The sequence below is a fragment of the Stigmatopora argus genome, chromosome 15 (genome assembly GCF_051989625.1).
Source record: "Stigmatopora argus isolate UIUO_Sarg chromosome 15, RoL_Sarg_1.0, whole genome shotgun sequence".
In the NCBI taxonomy this organism is placed as follows: Eukaryota; Metazoa; Chordata; class Actinopteri; order Syngnathiformes; family Syngnathidae; genus Stigmatopora; species Stigmatopora argus.
The window spans coordinates 1,308,228-1,333,833 of NC_135401.1; the positions used below are offsets into that span (position 1 = coordinate 1,308,228).

Consider the following 25,606-nt stretch of genomic DNA (forward strand, 5'->3'; position numbering starts at 1 on the left):
TGAAAAGGATCCACGGAGGCCACCTGTCATCAAATCAGGCTTTGAGGATCTCCAAGGCAAATCACAGCGGTTGGACGGCCCCCGCCATCCTCCTCCGCCGCGCTGGCTTGCAGAGTTGTAACGCCGAGAAGGCTTGGCCGGCTGCCCGACAAACTTATCCACTACAAAGAACTGCTTCCAACTTCTTTCCTGTTTAGACAAGGTCTTGAGGTATGCAATATGGATCCTTCCACAGAATGCATCACGTTGGGATTACAGCGGGAACCAAATAAATACACTGTACAGTATACTTTATGTCAAGGGTGTTCAACTCGCTTTAGTTCGCGGGCCGAGTACCGGATTTTCTCGCACGTACGCGTATTTGTAACTCAAAAAAAATGATGACCGTATCGAGGGTACGGCTTATATGCGCACAAATTAGACTTGACATGCACAAAACTGCATATGTTTGCGTCATTTCTTTCAAAATGGAGGAAAGATAAACAGATAAAACGCTAGATAAAATTTATTTTGACCTCTAGGAATGAAATTCAAGAAAAAAAAAACGTATTTTGCATAAAACGTGAAAAAACTCTTACTTGTGCCTGCCATTGCTCGCTCAGGGCGCCGTCATCTTACCTAGGGATGCCAAAACTAGACCGCTACGGACATACTTCCTGGTTGTACGGCTCACATGACTTCCTTTTTGAATTTGTCTACGTGCAGGCAACAATCGATTCATAAAGTAGATTTTTAAAGACATTTTTTTCTCAAAATTTTCTCTTCAAAGTAACACATTTGTACTCCCTGTAAAAAAACATGAATGTGGAGGTGAAAATTGTGAATCGGGGGCGGCTTATACGAGGGAAATTGTCAAATTCAACCATTTTAAGGCAATTTTAAGGCAATTTTAAGGGTACGGAATGTACGGTAATTATCTGACAGCTAAACATTAGCCACGGGTGGCTGATTGATACAACAATCGATTGATACAGGATCTCAGAAATCAATTTTCTTAAGATTTTCCTTTCAAAGTAACACATTTGTACTCCCTATTAAAACCATGGAGGTGAAAATTGTGAAACAGGGGGTGGCTTATACGAGGGAAATGTTAACATTACACTGTTTAAAACGTTCGCAGACGCCATCTTGAGCAGGTGGAGGAACTTTGAGATTGATAGTGGGCCACAATTAGTACAAGTAAATCTAAATACTCCGGGTCAGTGGTCCGAGCGCCCTTTCCAATCCCCATCTCGGTCTTCCTAGACCCCCTCGCAACAAGCACGCGTCAATCTTCCACCGAGAAAAGCCAGCGTGTACAAACGAAAGGGACAACAAACGAGACCGATTTTTCCGAAAGGCTTAAAAAGAACTCCGATAAGCCGCTAAAAAGTTGGCGCTCCGTCATCACGGTCCATTTCCTCTCTGGGCTTTCATGCCACGAGTCACGGCCGCCGTCGTGTTTACAGTCGGACTTGAAAGGATCTGCGCGTTTTACGGACTGAGGTCCTCGCGGAAAGAGCCAATAGTTCAGGTTTGACTCAGTGGGAGCGGGACGCCGGGGTGGGGGCCGATATTTGGAGATCAAAGTGCGCTATATTCATACGAAACAAACGGGCTGTTTGCTCAGGGCACCGCTTCTTATTGTCAACAGAGTCCAAACGGCGAGAGACGCCGTGGTGAATGTATCCATCTCAGCGGAAAGTTCCACGCTCGAATCCACCCGCGCACGGCACTCCGTCAAACGTTGACAGTCCGGGCTTACCGGGAGTTCTTTTCTCTCCACGTGAGCTCGTACGGAAAGCCTTGTTTGCTGAATCCACATTCCCAAATCGAAGACCTCCCGGAATTGTTTCCACTGAAATATTGCCACGTTCGTTAACTCTCGGCTTTTTCGACGGAGCGCGGCGAACTATTTGCTTGGTGTTCGTCCTGGGTTTTACACCCAAGAAACACAACTTGTCACCTATAAAAAGTCTCAGGGCAAAGGACAACCAATCATAGCTAAGCGCAATTCCGAGTGTTGAACCAGCTAGTGATTTTTTTATGTTTTATGCAAGATACGGTTTATAGACGTCAAAATACATTTACTTTAGTGGTTTATCTGTTTATCTTTTCTCTATTTTGAAATAAATTCTCTTGCGTTATGGCGTTTTGTTCATGTCAAGTCTAATTTATGCGCATATAAGCCGTATCCTCGATTCAGTCATGATTTTTTAGAGTGACAAATACGGCTTATATGCGAGAAAATACGGTAAATGTGAATTCAGGTAGCAAGGAGTTAAAGTGGGTCTTCTTCCTCTCAAGGCAATCAATCATTTTCTTACCTGGGGGTGCTGGAGCCTACCCCAGCTAATTACCAGCCAATCGCAGGGCACAACGAGACAAAGGACAACCAATCATAGCTAGGCGCAATTCCGACTGTTGAACTAACTGGTGAGTTTTTTACGTTTTATGCAAGATACAGTTTATTTTTGAATTCATAGATGTCAAAATACATTTGGTTTAGCGTTTTATCTATTTATCTTTTCACTATTTTGAAATAAATAGTCTTGCGTTATGGCGTTTCGTGCACGTCAAGTCTAATTTATGCGCGTATAAGCAGTACCCTCGATTCAGTCATCATTTTTTTAGCGACAAATAAGGCTTATATGCGAGAAAATACGGTAATTGTCAATTCAGGTAGCAAGGAGTTCTACATCTCAAGTTAATCAATAATTTTCCGAACCGGGGGGGTGCTGGAGCCTACCCCAGCTAATTACCAGCCAATCGCAGGGCACAACGAGACATGACAACCAATCATAGCTAGGGGAAATTCAGAGGGTTAAACCAGCTAGCCTAGCATTCATGTGAGAGGAAACCAGAGCACCCGGAGAAAACCCACATAGGCAGTCTCGGTCGGGGAGAACATGCAAACTACTACGCAAAGGTCCGGACCCACCTGGGATCGAACCTCGCTCCCAGAACCGTCAAGCCGACTTGCTATCCACGAAGTAAAAAAAAAAAAAAAAATCTAAAAAAGCAAAGATGAAATATAAAAATACTGCCCACGGTGCGGAGGGACATCGGTAAAAGCACGCTTAGTTTTGATGTTGGCCAAAGAGCCGAAGCTATGCTTTCCGACGCTGGAGGGAAGCTGGTGCAAAGTACCCAAAGTCAAAGCGGTTTGATTTCCCAAATGTTCATAATCAAACAGATTTTATTTGAATAGGCAGCGGGGAAGACCCCGCCGCGTGTTTTTTTAGCGGCCATTGTGTTTGCGGAGCCAAATATTGGAAACTTTGATACCGAATCCTCCGGCGTCTGTTAGCTTTGGCAACCGCCGCAGGATTCTGGGGATGCTTTTCCCGCCAACGGCCGTGCCTTCGCCGTCCACCACCCACCGACTGAGGTCGTGGAGTTGAACGCGTCCAGCGTCGGACGAGACCGGGACGGAGAAGCACGGCCGAGACATTGGGATGCATCTCGGGGTGAAAACTTATCTCCAGTTTTCTCCCAGGTTTTCAGAGAAAACATTCGATGTGGGAGTTTTTTTTCCCGTGGAGGCCTAACTCGTGTTCCCAAACTTTGGTCTCTAATAATTTGTTTTTGTTTTTTAAACAGTACATTTAGTCATTTCTAATAACAAAGTTCATTTTTAAATGATCCAAAAATTTGCCACTTGTTCTATAAAGGGTTAAAAGTCTCCATCAATTTTTTTTTCAATCACCCAAAAATAGTTTTTGGACGAAATCAATATTTTATGACCCCGAAAAATTGCCCCTTGTTCTATAAAGAGTTAAAAGTGTCCAACAAATATTTTTTTTCAATCACCCAAAAATAGTTTTTGGAAGGAATCAATATTGTATGCATTTATAAATGCATTCATTTTGCCCAAAATATACAAACAAATATAAATGTTGATATCTTACTAATGTTATAGTTTCAAATGACCAAAAATAGTCTTAAGGTCTTAATTGACCCCTCCCACAAATAAATGATTAAAGTAGTCAAAAATCTAAAGCGTCAACTTTTGTATTGTCGTCCACTGAAGTCCAAACTGTCCCTTTAAAGCACAGGTGTCAAAGTGGCGGCCCGGGGGCCAAATCTGGCCCGCCACATCCTTTGGTGTGGGCCGGGAAATCAATGATGAGTGCCGACTTTCTGTTTTAGGATCAAATGAAAATGAAGAGTATAGATGTATATTAAATTTCCTGATTTTTCCCCCTTTTAAATCAATCATTGTCATTTTTTAATCCATTTTTTTTGTGTTTTTAGTTCAAAAATCATTTAGTACAATCTAAAAAATATAAAAAAGCTAAAATAAACATTGTTTTACATCTATAAAAAAACGGAATATTCAGGGCTTTTAATCCAGTTCTTTTAATCCATTTATAAAAATAAAAAAATCTAAATATTATATCTAAAATGGTCCGGCCCACGTGAAATCAAGTTGACGTTAAAGCGGCCCGCGAACCAATCCGAGTCTGACACCCTTGCTTTAAAGGCTTCACGTAATGCTTTCAAAAGCGGTTATACTTATTAAAAAAATGTTCCTATTATTGCAGAAAGGAGAACGGACGCTGGATGAAAATCTCTTTTTGGCTCGGCTCGGCGCATCGCGGGACGGCTTCATACGAGACGGCAACACGATCCGAGAGCCACGCGGGAGCAAAAGCAGAGTCAGCAAACAAGTAATAGAGCAAATAAGCCGTACTTAACATTTTAAACCCTCTTTTCACATATCTGAAAACCGCATGCTACTGTTACATGTCATTCTAGACGGCGAACGGCAGCGGGGGGCGGGAGAAAAGTCACAAAGACAGGAAATGGACCTGCCTAAACAGGTATTGGACCAAAACACGCACATATCGTTTAAATACGTTTAAATATTGTTCATATGCGGATTCATGTACCGGATTTTCGGATTATGAGGGGCACCTTCAACATTTAGTTCATATAGATTATAAAATGCAGTAGTCGTAGTAGTACAGTAATCCCTCAAATATCGCGGTTAATGGAGACCAAACATGGCCGCGATAATTGAAAAATCGCAAAGTAGGGTCACTCCGATTATAACTTTTTTTTGGTGCTAAGTCCTAGTAGCAAAAGTGGCTTCCGCTTATGAGTTTCAGCGTGGATTTTCACATTGTTATGAACTTTAAAAAATAAATTAATTAATTTAAAAAAATAAAAATAGCGATGGGGCAAGTGGTTAGTGCGTCGGCTTCACAGCTCTGGGGTCCTGGGTTCAAATCCAGGTGGGTTCACCTGTGTGGAGTTTGCGTGGGTTTTCCTCCAGGTACTCCGTTTCCTCCCACATTCCCTAAAAACATGCATGGTAGGCTGATTGGACACTACATTGCCCTTAGGTATGGGTGCAATTGTGATTGGTTGTCGATTGTCTCCTTGTGCCCTGCCACCGATTCAGGGTGTCCCCCGCCTCTGGCCCGGAGACAGCTGGGATTGGCTTCAGCACCCCCGCGACCCTAATGAGGATAAAGTGGTTCAGAAAATTAGATGAGAATTAATAACGGGACAAAATCGCAAAGTAGTGAATTCGCGATAAGTGAAGACGCGATAATCGAGGGATTACTGTAGTAGGGAATTTGTCTTATGCATCCACTAGATGGAGCCGTAGTAGTAGGAGTTGTATTTTATATCAACTAGATCGAGCTATACTAAAAGGGAACTTAATACAAGGATTAACCAATATTGACTGCCGGCTTTGGAGAAAATTGAAGTTTTAGTGGCGCCTTATAGTGCGGAAAATACGGTATTTACATACTCATGAGGTCATTTTAGCAAGTCGGGGTGTAGGCTATTTTTTAATACGTAATAATTAGTATTTATCTTGTTTCATTCAACTGGAAGTGCAAGCCACAATTCATATTGTTTTATTTAAAACTGCCTAAAAATGTTTCATAATGGGGAAAAACTATAGAGATTGAATTATTTACATCTTTGAACAAACGACCAATCAGAAGGATAAAGTCATTTGAAATTGACAGCAGCAGAAGGGCGATGAGAGCCACGCGCTGGGACATCTATCCTCGTCAGCGTCGCATTAGTACGTGCTCCGTTCTTTTATTTCCCCACGGACGTCGCATTAGGGCTTTTTCAAAAGTCATGTCGCCCGTTTGCGAGCTTTTCCCACATCAGGTTTTGATGTGGAAGTAGCCGGGCAGATTGCCAGTTGGACCGGTGAGCGGCTTCACAATCAACACTGGAGTAGAGTAAGCCCTTGGGGCATTACAAACTGCTCTCCGTAAAATAATGCCTGTGTCAAACTAATACACTTATTAGGATCGCCTTTCACTTTGCTTAACTATGGATCTTCCCAGCCTGCCTTGTACTTCAACAGTCCAGTGTAAACCACACAATATGCTACATTAGCATGTGAAAATTGACAAAAAATACTGTATTTTTTCGCATATTGGTGACACCAAGAACGCATTTATTTCAAAATAGAGAAAAGATAAACAGATAAAACGCTTAGCACAATTTATTTTGAGGTGTAGGAATTAAATTCAAGGAAAAAAAATGAACCTTATATTGCATAAAAAGAAAAAAAAGAACTTTATATTGCATAAAAAGAAAAAAAATGAACCTTATCTTGCATAAAAAGAAAAAAAAAAGAATCTTATCTTGCACACAAATGAGACTTGACGTGCACGTAACGCGGTAACGTAAGACGTTGCGGTCATTTATTTCAAAATAAAACAGATAAAACGCTTAGCAAAATTTATTTTGGCGTCTAGGAATGAAATCCAACAAAAAAAAAGAACCGAATCTTGCATAAAACGTGAAAAAAACTCACTTAATAGCTCGCTCAGGGCGCCACCATCTTGACTACTAGACTGCTATGTCGCCTTTTCGTCGCTGTTTGACTTAGCTTAGCAAAAATAAGCCATTATGGATAGTGTTTTATTAAAGGAAGAAAACGGAGCCACGTGATTGGACGTCTCCCGCAGTCCACGGCAGCCCGCGCGTTAACAAATACGGCATTTTTACGACTAGTCACCGTTGCGGTCTCGTGTGTGGGCAACGTATTATAGAGTGTCGACCTGGGGATACATTTATGAGTTTGGAAAAATATTGCCTGATGAAAGAGAAATCTGGGCACGTTTCCATTGCTCGCAGTCAAATTTGTCTTGATCTTTATTTTTTACACACATTTTTATGGATTGGAATTCACTCGGGATGGTTAAACACTTCAGCTGGATCTGGAGGGGGCGGGGAAAGCTGTTCTGCATTTAAAAAGTAGACGCATTATGGCATCTAGTCGTCATTTTTCTCACTTCGCAAAAAAATACTTAACTTTCCCATGTTACCGAATTTAAACGGAATTATTCAGCGCAATTGACAATGCTAGCTAGCGTGTGGCGTCCAATCATCCTCGTGCTCGTGAATCGAAATGACTTCATCACTAGTCGACGTCCATCTCGTTTGATTTGCTGCCAGGTCTCCTGCCTCAATGGCATTGGACGCCTTGTGCTGTTAATGGCAGCCAAGTGTTAACTAATATACGAGAAGCATTAGATACGAAAGTATATGTACAAAAACAATCGCAATATAGAAATGTATATTTTATTTGATTAAGCTGGTAACTAGTGGCCCGTTGGAGAAGTGGTTAGTGCATCGGCTCACAGTTCTGAGCTCGAGGGTTTGATTCCCAGGTGGGTTTTCACTGTGTGAAATTTGCATGTTCTCCCAGGGCTTGTGGCGTTTTTTCCGGGTACTCCGGTTTCCTCCCACACCCCAAAAAGAGACATGCTAAGCTAATTGGATGCTAAATTGTCCCTGTCCTTGATTGTGATTGGTTGTTTGTCTTCTTGTGCGCTGCGATTGGCTGGCCACTGACTCAGACTGAATGAATAATCTGATAACACAAAAATAGTTTTTTTATTTGAATTTTGTATTCTTTCATTTATTTTCTGAACTGCTTTATTCTCATTAAGGTCGCGGGTGGGGAGTGGGGGTGCTGGAGCCTATCCCCGCTGGTGGAGGACACCTTGAATCGTTGGCCAGCCAATTATAGGCCACAATGAGACAAATGACCAATCACACTCATAGCTAGGAACAAATTGGTATACAATTAGCCTACCATGCATATTTTTTTGGAATATGGGAGGAAACCAGAGTACCTGGAGAAAACCCGCATTGGCCCGGGGAGAACATGCAAACTCTACACAGGTGGACTGACCTGGATTTGAACCCAGGACCCCAGAGCTGAGGCCCACGTGCTAACCACTCCACATTAATTTTTTTTAAACTCATTTAATCATCATTTTTATTTCCACGTGAACAATAATAAAATCAATCAATTCCTCATTTTATTGATGTTTTTAGCCTTTAATGATGGATGATAAGTCCCCAAGAATAGCAGCCGTACACCGTTTACCCCCGATTTTGTCTGCTGAACTCTGCGATAGGACGGCGACCGTGCCCTGGCCAGATGGAAATCGTTTTCCATCCAGACCTTCCTGACCCTCTATTATCACGTAGCGTCGCTGTTGTAGCACTAAAGAGGTCACGGGGGGGGCGTATATCCTTCCCTTTTCCTCTGTAGCTCGGGGTGAAGCGGCAAGTCTCTCCCGGCTCTGTCAATGGTAGCGCATGTCCATCCTGCTCGCCCGCGTCTCACCAAATGCCCGCCGGCCGGTAGGAAGCCGTAAAAGTGTCAGTGGCACGCAGGGACGTCTACCGTCTAAAACATTATCTTAACCCTTGAATGCTCCCTTCCACTTGGATGTAAACGAGTCAGTTAGGACGGTAGCAGTGAATGACATATCCCTTAAGCCCAAAGCGCCAGGGTGAGAAATTCAAGGCCGAAGGAGAGGTCGCAAAGGTTGTTGTTGACAAGATCGGGCCTCCCTGAAAAGTCAGGTTATAATTTAGAATTTCACGCAAATTTTCATGGGAACTTCAAAGATGACAGATGAGCTTTAAAGTTAAATTTAGCAGCTAGTCAAATTGCTTTTTAATTTTTTTTTTGTCAGGGGCGTCGGTTTTACAGTTCTGGGGTCGTGGGTTTGGGTTCGACCCCAGGTCGGTTCTCATTGTGTGCATGGTCTCCCTGGGCTTACGTGGGTTTTCTCCAGGTACTCCGGTTACCTCCCGCATTCCAAAATCATGCTAGGCTAGCTCTTTGAACACTCTAAATTGCTAAATTGCTGCTAGCTATGATCAGTTGTCCTTTGTTTCCTTGTACCCTGTGATTGGTTAATTTTTTTACTGACCAAAGTATGGTCAAGGGTATCGTCCTCACAGTTCTGGGGTCGTGGGTTTGATCCCAGGTCGGTTCTCGTTGTGTGCATGGTCTCCCTAGGCTTGCATGGGTTTTCTTCGGGTACTCTGGTTACCTCCCACATTCTAAAATCATGCTAGGCTAGCTCCTTGAACACTCTAAATTGCCCCTAGCTATGATCGCTTGCCCTTTGGTCTCCTTGTGCCCTGTGATTGGCTGGCCACCAATTGAGTGGTGCCCAAAGTCGGCCAGGATAGGCTCCAGCACCCCCAATGACCCAATAAAAGGTTAAAGATCTTAAGCACCAACTTTGGAGTCGCCATCAACTGTTGTAGACGTCAAATCGGTGTAAAATCAGCACTGGATGGCGGTCTGGAACTATCAATGGCAGCCAATTTGTAACAAAAAGCAATGTGTTTGTCTGCTCATTGTGAGAAGGTGCTAATCGCTACGTTAGCATGCTTGTCAGCAACCTGCCCTCTGCCTGTATCGTCCCACAGGGCTGTTTTTATGTCACCTGGCCTGCCATCTTGAGCCCGGCAGCTGCGAGTGGGTTTTCCTGGCTACTAAGCGGCTTGCTGACAGACTGAATAGTTCCTGACCGGTGGAGAAATGCAGAGTAGCGGGCCGCGCATCCGTCCTGGACGCGCACTTTTCCGCCCGCCCGTAGAGAGACGGCCAAAAACAAGCACGTAAATATAGAGTTTGTTTGACATTCTCCTTTAACGTTCCTTTCTGGTGCTGGTGGGCCAAAGCTCGTTTCAGCGAATTAACCATCGGACGTTGGCACGAAAAGACCTTTCGTCGCCATGACCGAAATGGTCTCGGGGCGGCCATGTTGGCAGGGGCAAATTCTTTGCATTAAAGTTAAAGCTTTGGCATAAAATGAAGTCAGAATTGGAGCTGATTTTTGAAGGATTATTTGAGCAATGCCAAAGCAACTGTTATTTACTCATTGTCTGTTTGTTTATTGGCTGCCAATCCTCCCACTTCAAATGGATTGGACGTCTGCTAGTGGTAAACTCATTGGTGAGAGGCCAGAATTTTTTTTTTTTTTACATTTTATTAGCATGTGAGTAGCTAGCGTCCCTCTTAAATTGTGTGAACAGAATTCACAATCATTCCACCTCAGGACCAGGTTGGACCCCCTAGTGGGCCACTTCTGGCCCACGGGCCACACCTTTGACACCACTGTTTTAAAGCCATATGGATACTGATCGTAATATCTAATAGTAGAAATGTGAAAATACGTGTTTTAGGCTTATGCATCATAGGTTGATGTTTTCATTCTGTTTTGCATTTGTGACATCATTTATTCATTTTTAATTAATATGTAGTCTTCACTTATCGCCAATTCACCTCTTTGCAATTTTTTTCTGCTATTAATTATTTAAAAAAAAAAGTTCATAAAAACGTGAAAATCCACGCTGAACCTCGTAATCGGAAGCCATTTTTGCCACTAAAACTCAGCACTGAAGAAAAAAATATAATAGTTATTATAGGGGTGACCCTACTTAACGATTTTTCAATTATTGCGGCCATGTTTGATCGACATTAACCGCGATATTTGAGGGATTACTGTACTCCACACAAAGCTCAGACTCAACCATGTATAGAATAGTAAAACATTTTATTCAAAAATGATTATTTGCTTTGAAAATAAGATCCAGTGATATATAGAAAAGATCACTAATCAGATTAAAGTGCAAAAATACATTTAGGACATCACTTATCTGTATAAAAAAACCATCGGAATGTTACATTGAAAATGCTGGAATTTTTCATAGAATGGCTTACGCTTCCCTCATTTCCGAAATATTTACGAGACAAAGTTATTTTTTTTGATTGTCTTACTATTTCACATTCCGCATATTTTCTGGAGTCTGTCAAAACAGCTCTTACAATGAATCATGCGCTTTTTTCTGTGTTTTTGCTGTTGAAATTGTTCATTCTTGAGCAGGATTCCAACAAAAATGCAAGAAAACAGCTGATTTCAAACTAAAAAAAATGTCTTTGGTACTGGATTATTATTGCATTTGGTCAGACTTAATAGAATATGTCGTCCAGTGTCCTTTGACCCCAAAAATGTATTCACTTCATCTTTGCTGGTTTGAGTTCCTTAACTTGCATATGTAATGTTTTGTGGACAGCCAAAGTTCTGGACTGACAGAAGCCTTTCCCGCATTCTTGACACTTGAACGGCTTTTCTTTGGAATGGATGTACCTGGAAAAACAGAAAAAGCTCAACGTTAGGAACAAAAAAAACAGTAAGTGCCCTTTATTTATTTTAATCTTAAAACCTGACTCCTCACATACTGCAATATAAGTTTAATGTCTACATTTGTATTGTATGTACACAATTACAGTAATCCCTCGATTATCGCGGTTAATGTAGACCAGACATGGCCGCAATAATGGAAAAATCACAAAGTAGGTTCATCACTATTAAAAAAGTACAGTAATCCCTCGAATATCGCGGCTTCACTACATGGTGTTTTTTTGGGGATTTTTTTTTGTTAATTAATTTTTTATGAGTTCATGAAAAAGTAAAAATCCACAAGGAAACTCGAAAGCGGAAGCCACTCCCCCTTCCTTCGCTTGCTACTAGGACTCAGCACTGAAGTAAACAAAAACAAAAAAGATGTGTTTTTTTTTAATAGGGGTGACCCTACTTTGCGTTTTTTAATTTATTTATCTGTCAATTCTACATTAACCGTGATAATCGAGGGATTACTGTATATAATGCCCCCCCCCCCCCCCCCCCCCCCCAAAATAATAAAGATAAAAGTCACTCAAAATCAATAGGAAATATTTGGACTGGTCAATTTTAATTCAAGTCTTGACTTATGAGATTCGAGACTTGAGAAACTGGCAGGATTTTACTGAGTTTAAGGCCGGGTGTCCTGCTCCTAAATGCTGTGCCCAAACATGTCCTCCTGTGGAGGAATGGAGCTTGACAACTCCTCCAATAGTCTCCTCAATCTGTTCAATTCATCGTAAATTACCTAAAAAAAATCTATCGGTATGAATGTCAGGCAAAGAGTAAAATCCATAAAATAGTGCTGAAACCTAAAAAATGTCCCGTGGATTTTATTCATTCATTTTCTGAACCGGTTATCCTCACAAGGGTTTGCGGGGGGGGGCGGAGCCTATCCCAGCCAATTGCAGGGGACACTCTGAATGGGTGGCCATCCCATTGCAGGGCACAAGAAGACAAACAACCAATCACACTCAAGGCCAGGGACAATTTAGCATACAATTAGCTTAGCATGTCTGTTTTTTGGGTGTGGGAGGAAACCGGAGTACCCGGAGAAAACCCACGCAAGCCCTGGGGCGAACATGCAAATCTCATTCACTCATTTTATGAACAGATTATCCTCTCGAGGGTCGTGCGGTGGTGCTGGAGCCTATCACCACCATGCATTTATTTTTCTCAAACGTTAAGATAGCTAATAATGTAAACTAATCAAAAGTTTTGGATTAAAAATTAAACTTGACGGATGTTGGAGGGAATTGTTTTCCCGCTGAGGCTATTTTCAATTGTCTCGCACGCATTACTCACGTATGCAGGACAGGGGGAGCCAGTGAGCTAAATTTCGAGACCTATTCGCGACAGCTCTTCAAATCGAACATACCTGTGGTCTCGGAGGTGGTCCTGCCTTCTGAAGGCCTTGTGGCAGATGTCGCACGTGTACGGACGCTCGTCCGTGTGCGTCCTCTCGTGGATCAGCAGATTGTAGGACTTGGTGAAGCGGCGGCCGCAGAACTTGCACACAAACTCCTTCTTGGTTTTCGAGGGCAAGCGGCCCCGACCGGACTTGCGCTCCGGGTAGGAGATCTTGCTCACGTTCAGGAGGGCGTCGGAGCGGTGAGCCGCGGCGGCGGCGGCCACGCCCGACAAGCTGAGGTCCTCCGCCTTCAAGTGGTCCTCCTGAGTGGCCGCCGCCGCCAAGTTGGCAAAGTCAAAGCGAGGCTTGGTCTTGGAGCCCTGAAGCCGAGCGCCAGAGTCCAGCTTGGGGTGCAGCTGGTGCGGGAAGACCGGGAGGCTTCCCGCCGAAGAGAAGTGGAGGGGCAGCTTGGAGACGGCGCAGTGGGGCAGGACCACCGGCAGGTAACCCGGCGTCCACTGGTGGAGCTGAACGGCGTGCAGGGCGCTGAAGCTGTAGACGCCGTGGAAGTGCTCCGTGGGCAGCTGGAGGGCCGCCTGGCTCTGGAGGAGGGAGTAGTTGGCCAACTGGAGCGAAGGGTGCAGGGGGACCGGAGCCGCCAGAGTCTTGCTTCCCATGGCCGAGCCCACCAAATGTCTACCACGGATACAAACACATGGATGAGATGACGTTCCGACCAAAATGAGAAGGACACGAATGGCTAGGACGTCCGAAGCACCCGATGCCAGCCAATCCCGGACGAGGAGATACAAAAAGTGCCTTAGTTTAGCCCCACGCTGCCAACTCTCGCACTACAAATGCATACCTGTCAACCTCTGCCGATAACTGCCCTTATAAATGATTATGATTCCCCTTACAAACCCCCCCAAAAAACCTTACAAACACCGTACGACTCGTACGGTGTTTGTAAGGTTTTTGGGGGGTTTGTAAGGGGAATCATAATCATTTATAAGGGCAGTTATCGGCAGAGGTTGACAGGTATGCAAATGGCTCGGACGGCAAGTTAAGCGTCAAGTAATCAAAGTGATATGTAGTAATCTTGTAAAAAATGCAGTTTTTCTCTTTACAAAAGTAATAAAAAAGGTATCAGTGCAGGCCAATGTCATAAAGGTGTCCAAATGTGTTAAAATAGGGTTGGTATTGGTCCAGGGATTTCAAATTAAATGTTGTTTGGTATTAGCATTGTTGTTACAATAGCTAGTTTGGGTTTATCTTTATTAGAGTGTCCGCAAACAAATGACCAATTCTTCCTCTGTTAATCTTGGCTTTAAGTTTATATGTATAAAACAATTGAGGCAAAGGGTGAAATATTCGTAAGGGTTTTGGTATGTAGATAAGTATTCCAGTTGTCCCCTTCCCCCCCCTTAAACTGAAAAGTGGGATGTTTAAATGAACTCTGCTATCTGGGGCTAATACACATTTAGCTTTGATAGCTGATAAAGCTGTTTAAGGGGGGGGGGGGGGGGGGGGGGGATTTGCCCCATGACAACTTTTTTGGGGGGGGGGGACAAAAAAGCCCCCAAAATGCCACAAAATGAATAGGAAGTGACCCCAAAATGCCACAAAAACAGTGACCCTGAAATGCCGCAAAAACAAAGTGACCCAAAAGTGCCGCAAAATAAATAGTGAGCCAAAAATGCCGCAAAATGCTGTAAAATTAATAGGAAGTGACCCGAAAAAGCGGCAAAATAAATAGAAAGTGACCCAAAAAAACTGCAAAATTAATAGGAAATTATCAAAACTGCCGCAAAATTAATAGAAAGTGACTCAAAAATGCAGTAAAATAAGAAGTGTCCCAAAAATGCCACAAAATTAATAGGAAGTGACCCTAAAATGCAGCAAAATTTATAGGAGGTCACCCCATAATGCCACCAAAGGAATAGGAAGTGACCCAAAAATGGCTAAAAATTCATAGGAAGCGTGACTGTTGTTTACAAAATTCCACAAGCTGACGAATGTGTTGCAACACCCCGCAACAAACGAGCGAACGTGTGAGGTAAATGTATCCAACGAGGACAACCGACAACAATTGGCAACGGGACGACAAATAATTCAATCTGTCAAACAGAAATGAAGAAGCACCTTTTGCGTCTTTCCCGTTGCCAGAAAACATGCCCGGAGCTGTTGAAGGTGGCGTAAGAGAATACAAGCAAGCATTCAGCGCTTAAATCAGGTTTGATAAGCAGGAATAACAAGACGACAATGTGTCTTTTGTTTCACTCGCCCCGTGATTGACGGCTAGCCACCAGTGCACTCTCTTCCTCGCTTCATTTGGACGCTACACATACTCCTCAGCCAAGCGTGGCTAATTTGTAGTTGTCGGAGAATTACCGTACATTCAAAAAATTGCCTTAAAATGGTTGAATTTGACAATTTCCCTCGTATAAGCCGCCCCCTGATTCAACATTTTCACCTGTTCATGGTTTTAACAGGGAGGACAAATGTGTTACTTTGAAGGGAAAGTCTTGAGAAAAATGTCTTTAAAAATCTACTTTATCAATTGATTGTTGCCTGCACGTAGACAAATTGAAAAAGGAAGTCAGGTGAGCAGTACAACCAGGAAGTGTGTCCATAGTGATCTAGTTTGTCATCCTTGGGTAAGATGGCAGGCACAAGTGACTTTATGATACTTTTTTTTCCCTTGAATTTCATTCCTAGACCTCAAAATTAATTTTCTTAAGCATTTTATCTGTTTATTTTGAAATAAATGATGTCAAGTCTCATTTATGCGCATATAAGCCTTACCCTCGATTCACTCCTCATTTTTTGGAATCGACAAATACGGCTTACATGCGAGAAAATACGCGACTTGAAAAAAGATCACATGGAACTTGATTTTTGTAAACGCCACCCGCAAAAAAGCCGCCAAAATCCGACAATTCTCTTCACCCAAATGTGCTTTTTGACGTTTGTCATCTTCACGCAAGAGCGAACCCACCTATAACGTTTTTTTTTTCTTCCAGGAAGGACCAATAAGACGAAGGAAAAGCCAAAGTGGCGGTAGTAATGAGGGTCAGCCAAGCTCAAAGCGCCTCCCGCCGTCCGTTCCTTCGTTCCTTTGTGATCGGCACGCAGAAGTAATTGACTTTTAGTGGGGAGGTCAGCGGAGGACACCAAGGCAGAGAGAGGCTCTCCTCACCTTTAACCCTTTAATGTCTGCATATCAGGGGCCGAAGAGAGGAGCCCCAGAGCCTTGGCGGAAGGCGGCCGCTGACAAATTCGCCACCTCCGGCGGACCGCGTGGCGCCCACTGAGACGCCGCTGCTTCTCACCTCCGCGTAAATCTTATCAGACTGGCACCGCCACCCCCGTGGAAAAACTTCAATATGGAGGTAAGGAACCTCATTTGTGGTAAAACATGGGTTTACTCAACAACAACAAAAATATAAAAATAGATACAAGATAGATAGATTGGCTGGGATAGGCTACAGCACCCCCTGCGACCTTTCTTAGGATAAGCAATTCAAAAAATGAATATATATATAATTCCCATTTATTTACAATGCCAAAAACATTGATATTTATTTTACACATTTCAAAATGTATAGGCTACACTATGGTGTCAAAGTGGCGGCCCGGGGGCCAGATCCGGCCCACCGCATCATTTTCTGTGGCCCCAAAAAAAGGAAATTATGAGTGTTTTAGGTTTCTGTTTTAGGATCAAATTCAAATTGAAGATTATAGATGTATATTATATTTCCTGATTTTCCCCTTTTTAAATCAATAATTGCAATGTTTTAATCCATTTTCTTTACGTGTTTTTAGTCCAAAAAGCATTTTGTAAAATCCAGAAAGTAATATAGAAAAATATTTTCTGTTTTCCACTATAATATTGAGCATAATTTAAAAAAATGTTTTTTTCCTTTTGGAATGAAAAACAAATATTTTCCTGACTAATACAAAAAAGCTCATATAAAATTGTTTTATATCGATTAAAAAACTGAATATTTAGGGCTTTTGATCCAGTTCTTTTAATCAGATTTTTAAAAAATCTAAATATTATATCTAAAATGTTCCAGCCCACATGAAATTGAGTTAACATTAATGCGTGAGTTTGACACCCTTTGGCTTCACCTTTTATCCAATGAACATCATTTTTTACTTTAAAACAAATTCTGAAAATCAAGACACACGGAAGTTAGGTTCAGTTTTTGCCAAAAGTCTAATTAGATTTTTATTTTTTATTTTGGGAGCATTCATTTCCAGTTTAAAATCACTGTGAGTTAACATGCCCATTATAGGCCCTCATTGAGTTTGACTTTGAAGTCGATACAAGTTAACATACGTTTTAAGGTCAAACAATTTTCATTTTTTAGCAGATTGTTCAAATGCAACAATTTGATTAAAAAAAAAATCAAGCAGGAAGGCAGAGTACAAAAATTTAAGTAGGATCCCAACAACCTGATTCCAACTTTTAATTAATTTGGTGAAAAAAGGGCTTCTGATGCCCCAGCCTTGGTAACGGAATCCACGAGGTTCTGATTGGATTATGCTTCATTAAACAGGCAGGAGCATCAATTAGTGAAAATGAGGTGGGGGGGGGGGGGCGCAGTGGGGGTTGGTTGAAGGGGGTCCGGGGTCTGCCGCCACGCAGAAAGTGAAGCGTTAACTTTGAACGTATTATCTCCAGCCCACACCTCGCGATGTTTATTCAAATTCCGCTAACGCCACGGGTTCCACTCGTTAATGGTGGATTTCACAAAGCGGGACCCCATCGAGAGGTCAATAATCATCAAATAATATTGGGGCGAATTAAATATTGTCCAGGAATTCTAATGATGTAAAAAATAGGTATGGTGCTAATATAAGACTCCGCTAACGACTCGTTAATCTTGGGTCACCAAAGCGGGACCCATCGAGAGGTCATCATAAAATAACAATTATATATTGTCCAGGAATTCCAATGATGTCAAAATAGCTAGGTTGCTAATACATATAAATGAGCATGTTAATTTACACCTTGCCTGGTATTGATGTAACTCTCGGTGTCATTGACGTGGATGGACGTCCAATTGTGTTTTTGGCTTCTTTTTGGTGCAATTTGAGTTGATCGCCAATAGATGTCCGATCAATTTGAAGTCCTCCCGCTTCCAATCGATCGGACGTCTAATGACAGGAAGATTTTTGTTAAAAAGTGGTCGTTTTGGGGGGGATTTGGATTTTAAAAAATTGCTTTTTCGGAAGAAATTTGGTCACGTTCTGCCAGCTTTTCATTTTAAAAATGGATCGGACGTCCAGCCCTGTCAATGGTCCCGATCTGTTAAAAATGCTGGTCATTTTTAATATTTGGACCAGAAAAAAATTACTTTCTAGGAAGAAAGTGGTACATTTTTGGACGTCCATCACTGTCAATGGCAACCATGGCGCATAGTTTTGGTGAAAAAGTTGTCATGTCTGTTAAAAAAATATTTATTACCATTTTGTTTTAATTTACTGACACTTCAATGGCTGTCCATACATACAATAAAGGCTGGTCATAACATAAGAAAATGTTATTTTTAATCAGAAGTGTTCATTTTTGGTTGAAAAAAAATACATTAAAATTTGGGGTACATTTTTCTCTCCCTTTTTTCCCCTTTCAAATAGATGAAACATCACCAATGAGTTGATCATGTCATTACATTGCAAATTCTGCCACTTTTGACTCCATTCTGCTTTGTTGACAGAAAATAATAATAAAAATAATAAAAAAGAGACCTCCTTACCTTATTAAAAAGCTTTGAAAGATCCCTCCTCTTCTGAACGCAAGGCTCCTTGCCTGCCTTCCTTCCTACCTTCCTACCTTCCTACCTTCCTGCCTGCCTGCCGTCCTTTTGGCCACGCGTGACTTTTAATGAAACAGCGGCATGTTTTTCCTGCTCCTTTCTTCGAGATGCGAGTGACGTCAAAGGGGGCGGGGCTTGGGCTCTCCTCTTTTCTCCCTTCTCTGGAGGTGCGCTCCCTCTATTTATGGATTCATGTAGTCATGATATTAGACATATACAATATTTTGAAGCTTTTTGACCAGAGATGAACACTTTTATTTTTGACAAAAAGCAACGAGTAGTTAGAAATTTGAAGCAAAATCCCAAAATAATTCAAATTAATTGAATAAAAATAACCAACAATTAAAAACTTTTAGGGTCTTTTATATATATATATATATATATATATATATATATATATATATATATATATATATATATATATATATATATATATATGTGTCAATATATATATATATATATATATATATATATATATATATATATATATATATAGACACACACCCCAACCCTAAAAAACAACAACTTTGAAATGATCCTAACATTCATTTTTCTTTTGTATGTCTACTACTTTAAAGTAGTTAACAGTAATTACGCTTGAGTGAGCAAACTGTGCCCTCTGCTGGACATTATTATATTACAACAAATTCATTTTTAATACTAAAAAGCCTGCCAGGGAATGAATATACTACTGTTGACATTTTTTGCTTATCCTCTCAAGAGTCGCTGGGGGTGCTGGAGACAATCCCAGCCAAACAGTCGGGGGACACTCGCAATTGGCAGACAGCCAATCACAAGGCACGAGGAGAAAAGGACAACCAATCATGCACATGGGCAATTTGGCATACTATTAGCTTAGTATGCATGTATTTGGCACCCTGAGAAAAGCCACATAGGCAAGCACAGGGTAAACATGCAAACTTCACACAGTGAAGACCCTCCTGGAATCAAACCCTGGACCTTAGAACTGCGAGGCAGACACGCTAACCACTGCCCCGACAAAAAATATTCTGATTTTTGATCAACCACTAAAACCTTTATTTTCTGATTTTTGAGCAAACATGAAAAACATGTTTTCAAGTTTTTGAGCAAAGTGTGAAAAATGTCTATTCAGATTTTTCAGCGCAAAAGTAAACAGCATCCCACGAGGAACAAGCGGACATTTCAAAATGGAACAGAACGTTTTGACATGTTGAGCTCGGAATAAAAAATGTGCACGTTAATCACCCAAAAATGGGGTGTGTGGACTAACCCCCCAAAAAATCAGCGCCGACTCCCTCGGGAACTATTTGGGAGAGGAAGCTGCTTTCAATTTGGACACACACTAGGTTACAAGCAGGTGCGCACTAGTGTGTATCACACACACACACACACACACACACACACACACACACACACACACACACACACACACACACACACACACACACACACACACACAGTAAACAAGTTTCATCTGGCCTCAGCTTTAATGACTGCTTATTTAGATCACTGTTTTACATTAATGTGTTTTTTTTGCATTGTGATGTCATCATTAAAAAATACTAAGGCACAATTATTCTCTTATGAATTTCAGGAATGAGCCTAGTGAGGATAAGTGCCGTTCCTGTTCATCCTCCGTGAAGTGCCTTGAAATTCAAGTGAAGGTAAAAAGTGCTTTTATTTGATCATTTAAGAAATATGTTAATCCAATGAATTAGAGCATAGCTGTTACACATAACTTCAATTTCAAATATCTGTTTTTTTTTGCTTTTTATTAATTAGAAAAAAATAATGAAACATTTGGCGTTTAAAAAAATATTTCAATTTTTTTTCTAGTCATATTTTTAAAGTCCCCAATTATTTTGGGGGGAAATTAGATCATTTTAATTACAGTTTCAAAGTAAAAAAAAATCAAAATAAAATATTCATGATATATATAACAATTAGATTTTTTCTTTTTGATTAAAATAAAAGATTTTAAAAAATTACAATTCTCATATTTTAAAAAATAGTGGATTTTAGCCAAATTTAATATCTTTGAATGATACATTAACCATTAGAAATGAGTCATTTAATGTAAAAAAAACAGTTTGTTTACACTGGATTGTTTCCTGAATGATGCGCTTCATTTAAATTAATTAACTAAATTAATCTCCACAAATTGCACAGCGACATTTATCTCAAAAAGCGACATTTCTTCAATTATAAAAGCATGCAATTAACACAAAACATTTAAAAAAATCGAATCTTTTGTTTCCCCTCATTGAGTCCGAAACAAGCCATCATTTTTTTTTTTTTAATCGGCGTTATCAGAATGGTAAATTCCCGCTTGCGCGCAGATGTTTGTTGGCCCGCTTCGCACTTGGGCGTCCTCCCCCATAAAAGCTAGTTACGGCCCGTAAGTGTTTTTAAGGCCGCCTCTTGTAAATGTTATATTATCTTGACATGAGAAAAGCTGTCATGTGCTTTTTATTTTCCGCTCTGGGCCCCAAGCGCTGCACGCGATGCTTCCATTGGTGAGAAACGGGAAAATATTTGGATTTTCCCGTGGCTAAAAGGAGTGTCCCGTCACACCTTTTTACTACCGTTCCGCCGAACGGGTCCCGTTCTCCGAAGCGGTCGATTGGACGCCGTATCGCTCGGCGTCGGCTTTTTTTTTTATAGCACATGGATCACATTTAGTGTCAGAGGAATGAATGGCTTCCATGTGTGGGAAGAGCTCGAAAAAAATGGCCGATTCGCTCAGTGGTCGAAAACCGGATGAGCCGAGCGGTGTGCGACCAATCTTTTGGAGTTAATTTACGACGCCGGTCTTGACCAAACTACGAAAAATGCATTTTTTTATCCAAACTAGGGAAATAAAATGAATTATTTTTTCTCTTCAGGAATTTACATGAAAAATAATGCTAGTGGGTAGCATGTTTGGCTTCGCAGTTCCGGGGTCGAGTGTTCGATCCCAGGTCCAATTTTTTGGAGTTACGTTACGATGCCAGTCTTGACCAAACGATGAAAAACGCATTTTGTATCCAAACTAGGGAAATAAAATCTGTTCTTTTTTTCTTCAGGAATTTACATGTAAAAATAATGCTAGTGGGTAGCACGTCGGCTTCGCAGTTCCAGGGTCGAGGGTTCAAACCCAGGTCCGGAAATTCCCGTGGGGAGTTTGCATGTTCTTCCCAGGGCTTGCCTGGGTTTTCTCTGGGTGCTCCGCTTTCCTCCCACTTCCCAAAAACATGCATGCTAGGCTAATTGGAAGCTAAATATTTTCCTTAGCTATGAGTGTGATTGGTTGTTTGTCGTTGTGCCGTGCTATTGGCTGGTTACCCATTCAGGGTGTCCCTATAATTAGCTAGGATAGGCTCCAGCACCCCCTGCGACCCTTGGGAAAGTACTTTTTAGCAAATTAGTCAATATTCAGCTATATTTTTGTCCCCAAATCTGAAAATTGTCTTTCATCTGATTTTCTTTTAATGTTTGGCATCGTTAAATAGTAAAAAAATAAAAATAAACCCAACTATGTTAAAAAAAAGAAAGAAAATCAAAATAAGAGTGGCCCATGTGTATTTTGCTCCGGGAATGTAATCATTTTGCTAGTTTCATAAAAAGATAAAGCGTTTGTCCGCCATTGATGACAACAGACGTCCAATCCTTTTTGAACTTTTGAGTTCCCTTTTGCACTCGCTACCTCGTCCGTCACATAGCCTGCGATTCGGGAGGAACGTCGCCTCGGCGCCCCCGCACTGGGCCCATCCCGTGCAACCAAATGATTCCCATTCTTTTGAGGACAAAATGGCCTCTGCCATTTGAGCCCGTCCGTCCGTCCGTCCGTCCCATCTGCCTCCATTTCGGATAATTTGACTAATTGTAGCAAATTGAGCTGCTGTCAATGATTAAAGTGCTTGGGCGGAGGGAGGAACAAATCTCTTGCTTGGCCCGTGTCCATTATTACCACATTGATTACAATAACGCCGGAAATTGCGCATCGGGTGCAGACGCTAGCTCGCTCGCTAGCTAGCTAAAACACCTGGCTTGCGGCATACGCGCAATTTTTCAGTCAAACGCACTCATCTCGGAAACAAAACTTAGCTGTAGCAGTAAAATATGTCAAATTTGAGTGCAAATCAATTTCTTTCCACTCAAAATGGATTGGACATTTAGTACAATCCATGGCAGCTAATAGTTGAGCGGTGAGGGTTTAAAAAAGGCATTTGAATGGAATGGAATGCCTTTATTGTCATTATTATGCAAGTATAATTAAATTTAAAGCTTCACCATAAAGTGCACACTTGAATAAGTAGTCATAAAAGGATTTATATACAATTAAAATCAAGTGAGGCTAAAAAATGGGACTAAAGGGTTAGCAAATAAAGTGGTTAGCAAATAGAGTAGTTAGCAACTAACGTGGTTAGCAGCTAAGGTGGTTAGCAACTAAAGTGGTTAGCAACTAAGCTGGTTAGCAACTAAAGTGATTAGCGACTAACATGGTTAGCAACTAAAGTGGTTAGCAACTGAAGCGTTAGCAACTGAAGGTTTAGCAACTAAGGTGGTTAGCAATTGAAGTGGTTAGAAACTAACCCGATTAGCAACTAAAGTGGTTAGCGACTAACATGGTTAGCAACTAAAGTGGTTAGCAACTGAAGGGTTAGCAACTAAGGTGGTTAGCAACTAAAGTGGTTAGCCATTTAGCATTAGTGCATGAAAGAGTTACAAAATAATATACCGTATTTTACGAACCATAAGTCACACTTTTTTGCCTTCAAGTGGGACTTTTATGTTTCCATTTCTTCTTTATGTTGTTTTTTTAGGCTATAATTATCTAATAACCTAGGTTAACCCAATCTAGTAAAATATTCGCCCGCTTATTCAATAATATTAAGCTTTATTTTTGTAAATACCATTAAGAAAAAGGCTCATAAAATCTGAAAATTCTCTTTACCCACTACCAAATGTGATTTGGGATATTTGGCATCTCCAAATACAGTCGTTAAAAAATAAATCATAACTTTGCTTAAATCTGCTTCAGGTTAGCGTCCAAATCTGTCCAAACAAAAACTCTTTTAATCACACTCCACTCATTCGACGGCGATAGAAGTCGAGAGCGGGAAGATAATTACCCCGCCGCCGTCTTTTTTAGCACGTCGGGCCTTCCGCTTTAACGAGACGCGCGAGGGGCAAAATGACAGGACCGAACGGGCCGGGGGTGCCGAACACATCCCACTTTTACGAGCGCTCGGCAAAACAAGCGGCCTTTGTAATCCCACGTGACGCCGCGGCCGCCGCGGCCGCCGAGCCCGTGAGCCACGCGGGAATCTTTCATTGTTGCAGGTGCTTTGGCCAAATAAAACTCCAAAGCGGCTTACACGTGCGCTGCGCCGGGGTGCGCAAACAAGTGTTCGGGTTCCAAGACAGCTGCGTCTGGGGGTCGCTGGGCCCCTTTCCAAAACGCCATGACCTCCTTTTACCTTGCTTTTACTCATTCAGAAAAAAAAAGCACCCAGAGAATAGCCGCGTTTATTCTATTTGTGTTTAGAAAACATGCTTCAAAAAGCATTTAAAGCTACTATAAGCACACACGCAAGGGTGATTCGGTGGAGTAGTGGTTTGCTCGTCCATCTCGCAGTTCTAGGGTCCGGGGTTCGATCCCAAGTGGGTTCTCGCTGACGGTCCAATGGAGTAGTGGTTTGTGCGTTGGCCTCGCAGTTTTAAGGTCCGGGGTTCGATCCCAAGTTGGTTCTCGCTGACGGTCCGGTGAGGTAGTGGTTTGCGCGGCGGCCTCGCAGTTTTAGGGTCCGGGGTTCGATCCCAAGTTGGTTCTCGCTGACGGTCCGGTGAGGTAGTGGTTTGCGCGGCGGCCTCGCAGTTTTAGGGTCCGGGGTTCGATCCCAAGTGGGTTCTCGCTGACGGTCCGGTGCAGTAGTGGTTTGTGCGTCGGCCTCGCAGTTTTAGGGTCCGGGGTTCGATCCCAAGCCCGCGACCCTGGTGAGGATAAGCGTTACAGGAAAATGAATGAATAAATATAACTATTTTTGTGAAGAGTAAATTCAATTGAAAAATGAAAAAAAAATTCAAAATCACAAAAATATTAATTTAATATTATTATAATATATTAAATATTATTTAAAAAATGTAAAGTTGACACTCAATATCTTTAACCCTTTATAAAACAAGTGACTTGTTTTTTGTTTGAAAAAAAATATGCGCAATTATTTTTCTACTCATTCATTTTCCAGACCGCAAATCCTCACAAGGGTCGCGGGGGTGCTGGAGCCCAACCAACTACGAGCACCAAGTGCCCTGATTCTCATTTTTTCCTCCATTTTTTAATACATACATAAATGTGCATCTCATAGTTTTATGGCCCATTTTGTCATTCAAACCAGGAGGACTGGCTTACGTCTGCGTGCCATTGTCGGCGCTAGACGTCCAATCCGCTTTTCTAGTCCAAATTGAGCGTTTGGCCCAAATCCGTGCGCATGATGAACAACTTCCCTTTCCTGCCGTCCGTCCCGCAGCTGGACGTCAGCAAAACCGCAGTTGCTTGGACGGTAAATTTCCAACCTTTGTTCTCCAGAAGGATCCGATCAGCCGCAGGTGTGGGCTCCTCCGTTCGGGAATTGGACGGCGTCGGACCGCCGGAGACTTCTGGCACGCTTCAGCCGTCGTACACAGGAGGCAGGTAGGAGAGCCGGCACGGTTAGGCTACGTTCCTGGCCGTTATCCACGCGATACGATAGGCCAAGGGTGTCAGACTCGGGTTGGTTGGCGGGCCGCTTTAACGTCAACTTGATTTCACGTGGGCCGGACCATTTTAGATAAAATATTTAGATTTTTTTTCTTATAGATGGATTAAAAGAATTGGATTAAAAGCCCTGAATATTCCGTTTTTTATAGATCTAAAACAATGTTTATTTGAGCTTTTTTTATATATATTTTTCGATTTTACAAAATGATTTTTGAACTAAAAACACAGAAAAAAATGGATT

The 25,606-nt window shown here is 41.8% G+C and overlaps 2 protein-coding genes and 1 long non-coding RNA gene across 6 annotated transcripts in view; 2 read left to right on the forward strand and 1 right to left on the reverse strand.

The window, feature by feature from the left end:
* Positions 1 to 11,505, forward strand: LOC144090072 (uncharacterized). The gene is made up of 5 exons (XR_013305274.1): positions 1 to 210; positions 4,527 to 4,652; positions 4,741 to 4,805; positions 9,709 to 9,900; positions 11,359 to 11,505. It is a non-coding gene; the product is annotated as an uncharacterized LOC144090072 (long non-coding RNA).
* Positions 10,824 to 18,723, reverse strand: osr1 (odd-skipped related transcription factor 1). 4 transcript variants are annotated; one of them, XM_077621386.1, is made up of 5 exons: positions 18,582 to 18,685; positions 16,016 to 16,169; positions 15,815 to 15,932; positions 12,844 to 13,512; positions 10,824 to 11,432 (listed from the first exon to the last, which is right to left on the reverse strand). In XM_077621386.1, exons 4-5 carry the CDS (start codon positions 13,491 to 13,493, stop codon positions 11,300 to 11,302), a joined length of 783 nt encoding a protein of 260 aa, XP_077477512.1. In that variant the 5' UTR covers positions 13,494 to 13,512; positions 15,815 to 15,932; positions 16,016 to 16,169; positions 18,582 to 18,685; the 3' UTR covers positions 10,824 to 11,299. The 4 variants fall into 4 exon arrangements, with proteins under 4 accessions (XP_077477512.1, XP_077477511.1, XP_077477510.1 ...); XM_077621385.1 differs by having other exon boundaries at positions 16,016 to 16,217; XM_077621384.1 differs by lacking the exons at positions 15,815 to 15,932; positions 16,016 to 16,169 and having other exon boundaries at positions 18,582 to 18,723.
* Positions 15,806 to 25,606, forward strand: part of adck1 (aarF domain containing kinase 1) — a 25,955-nt gene continuing 16,154 nt past the window's right edge. The window contains exons 1-4 of the mRNA XM_077621383.1: positions 15,806 to 15,953; positions 16,044 to 16,208; positions 20,218 to 20,287; positions 25,195 to 25,299. The gene's annotated coding sequence lies outside the window, so the exon portion shown is untranslated. The remainder of the gene's footprint in view (positions 15,954 to 16,043; positions 16,209 to 20,217; positions 20,288 to 25,194; positions 25,300 to 25,606) is intronic.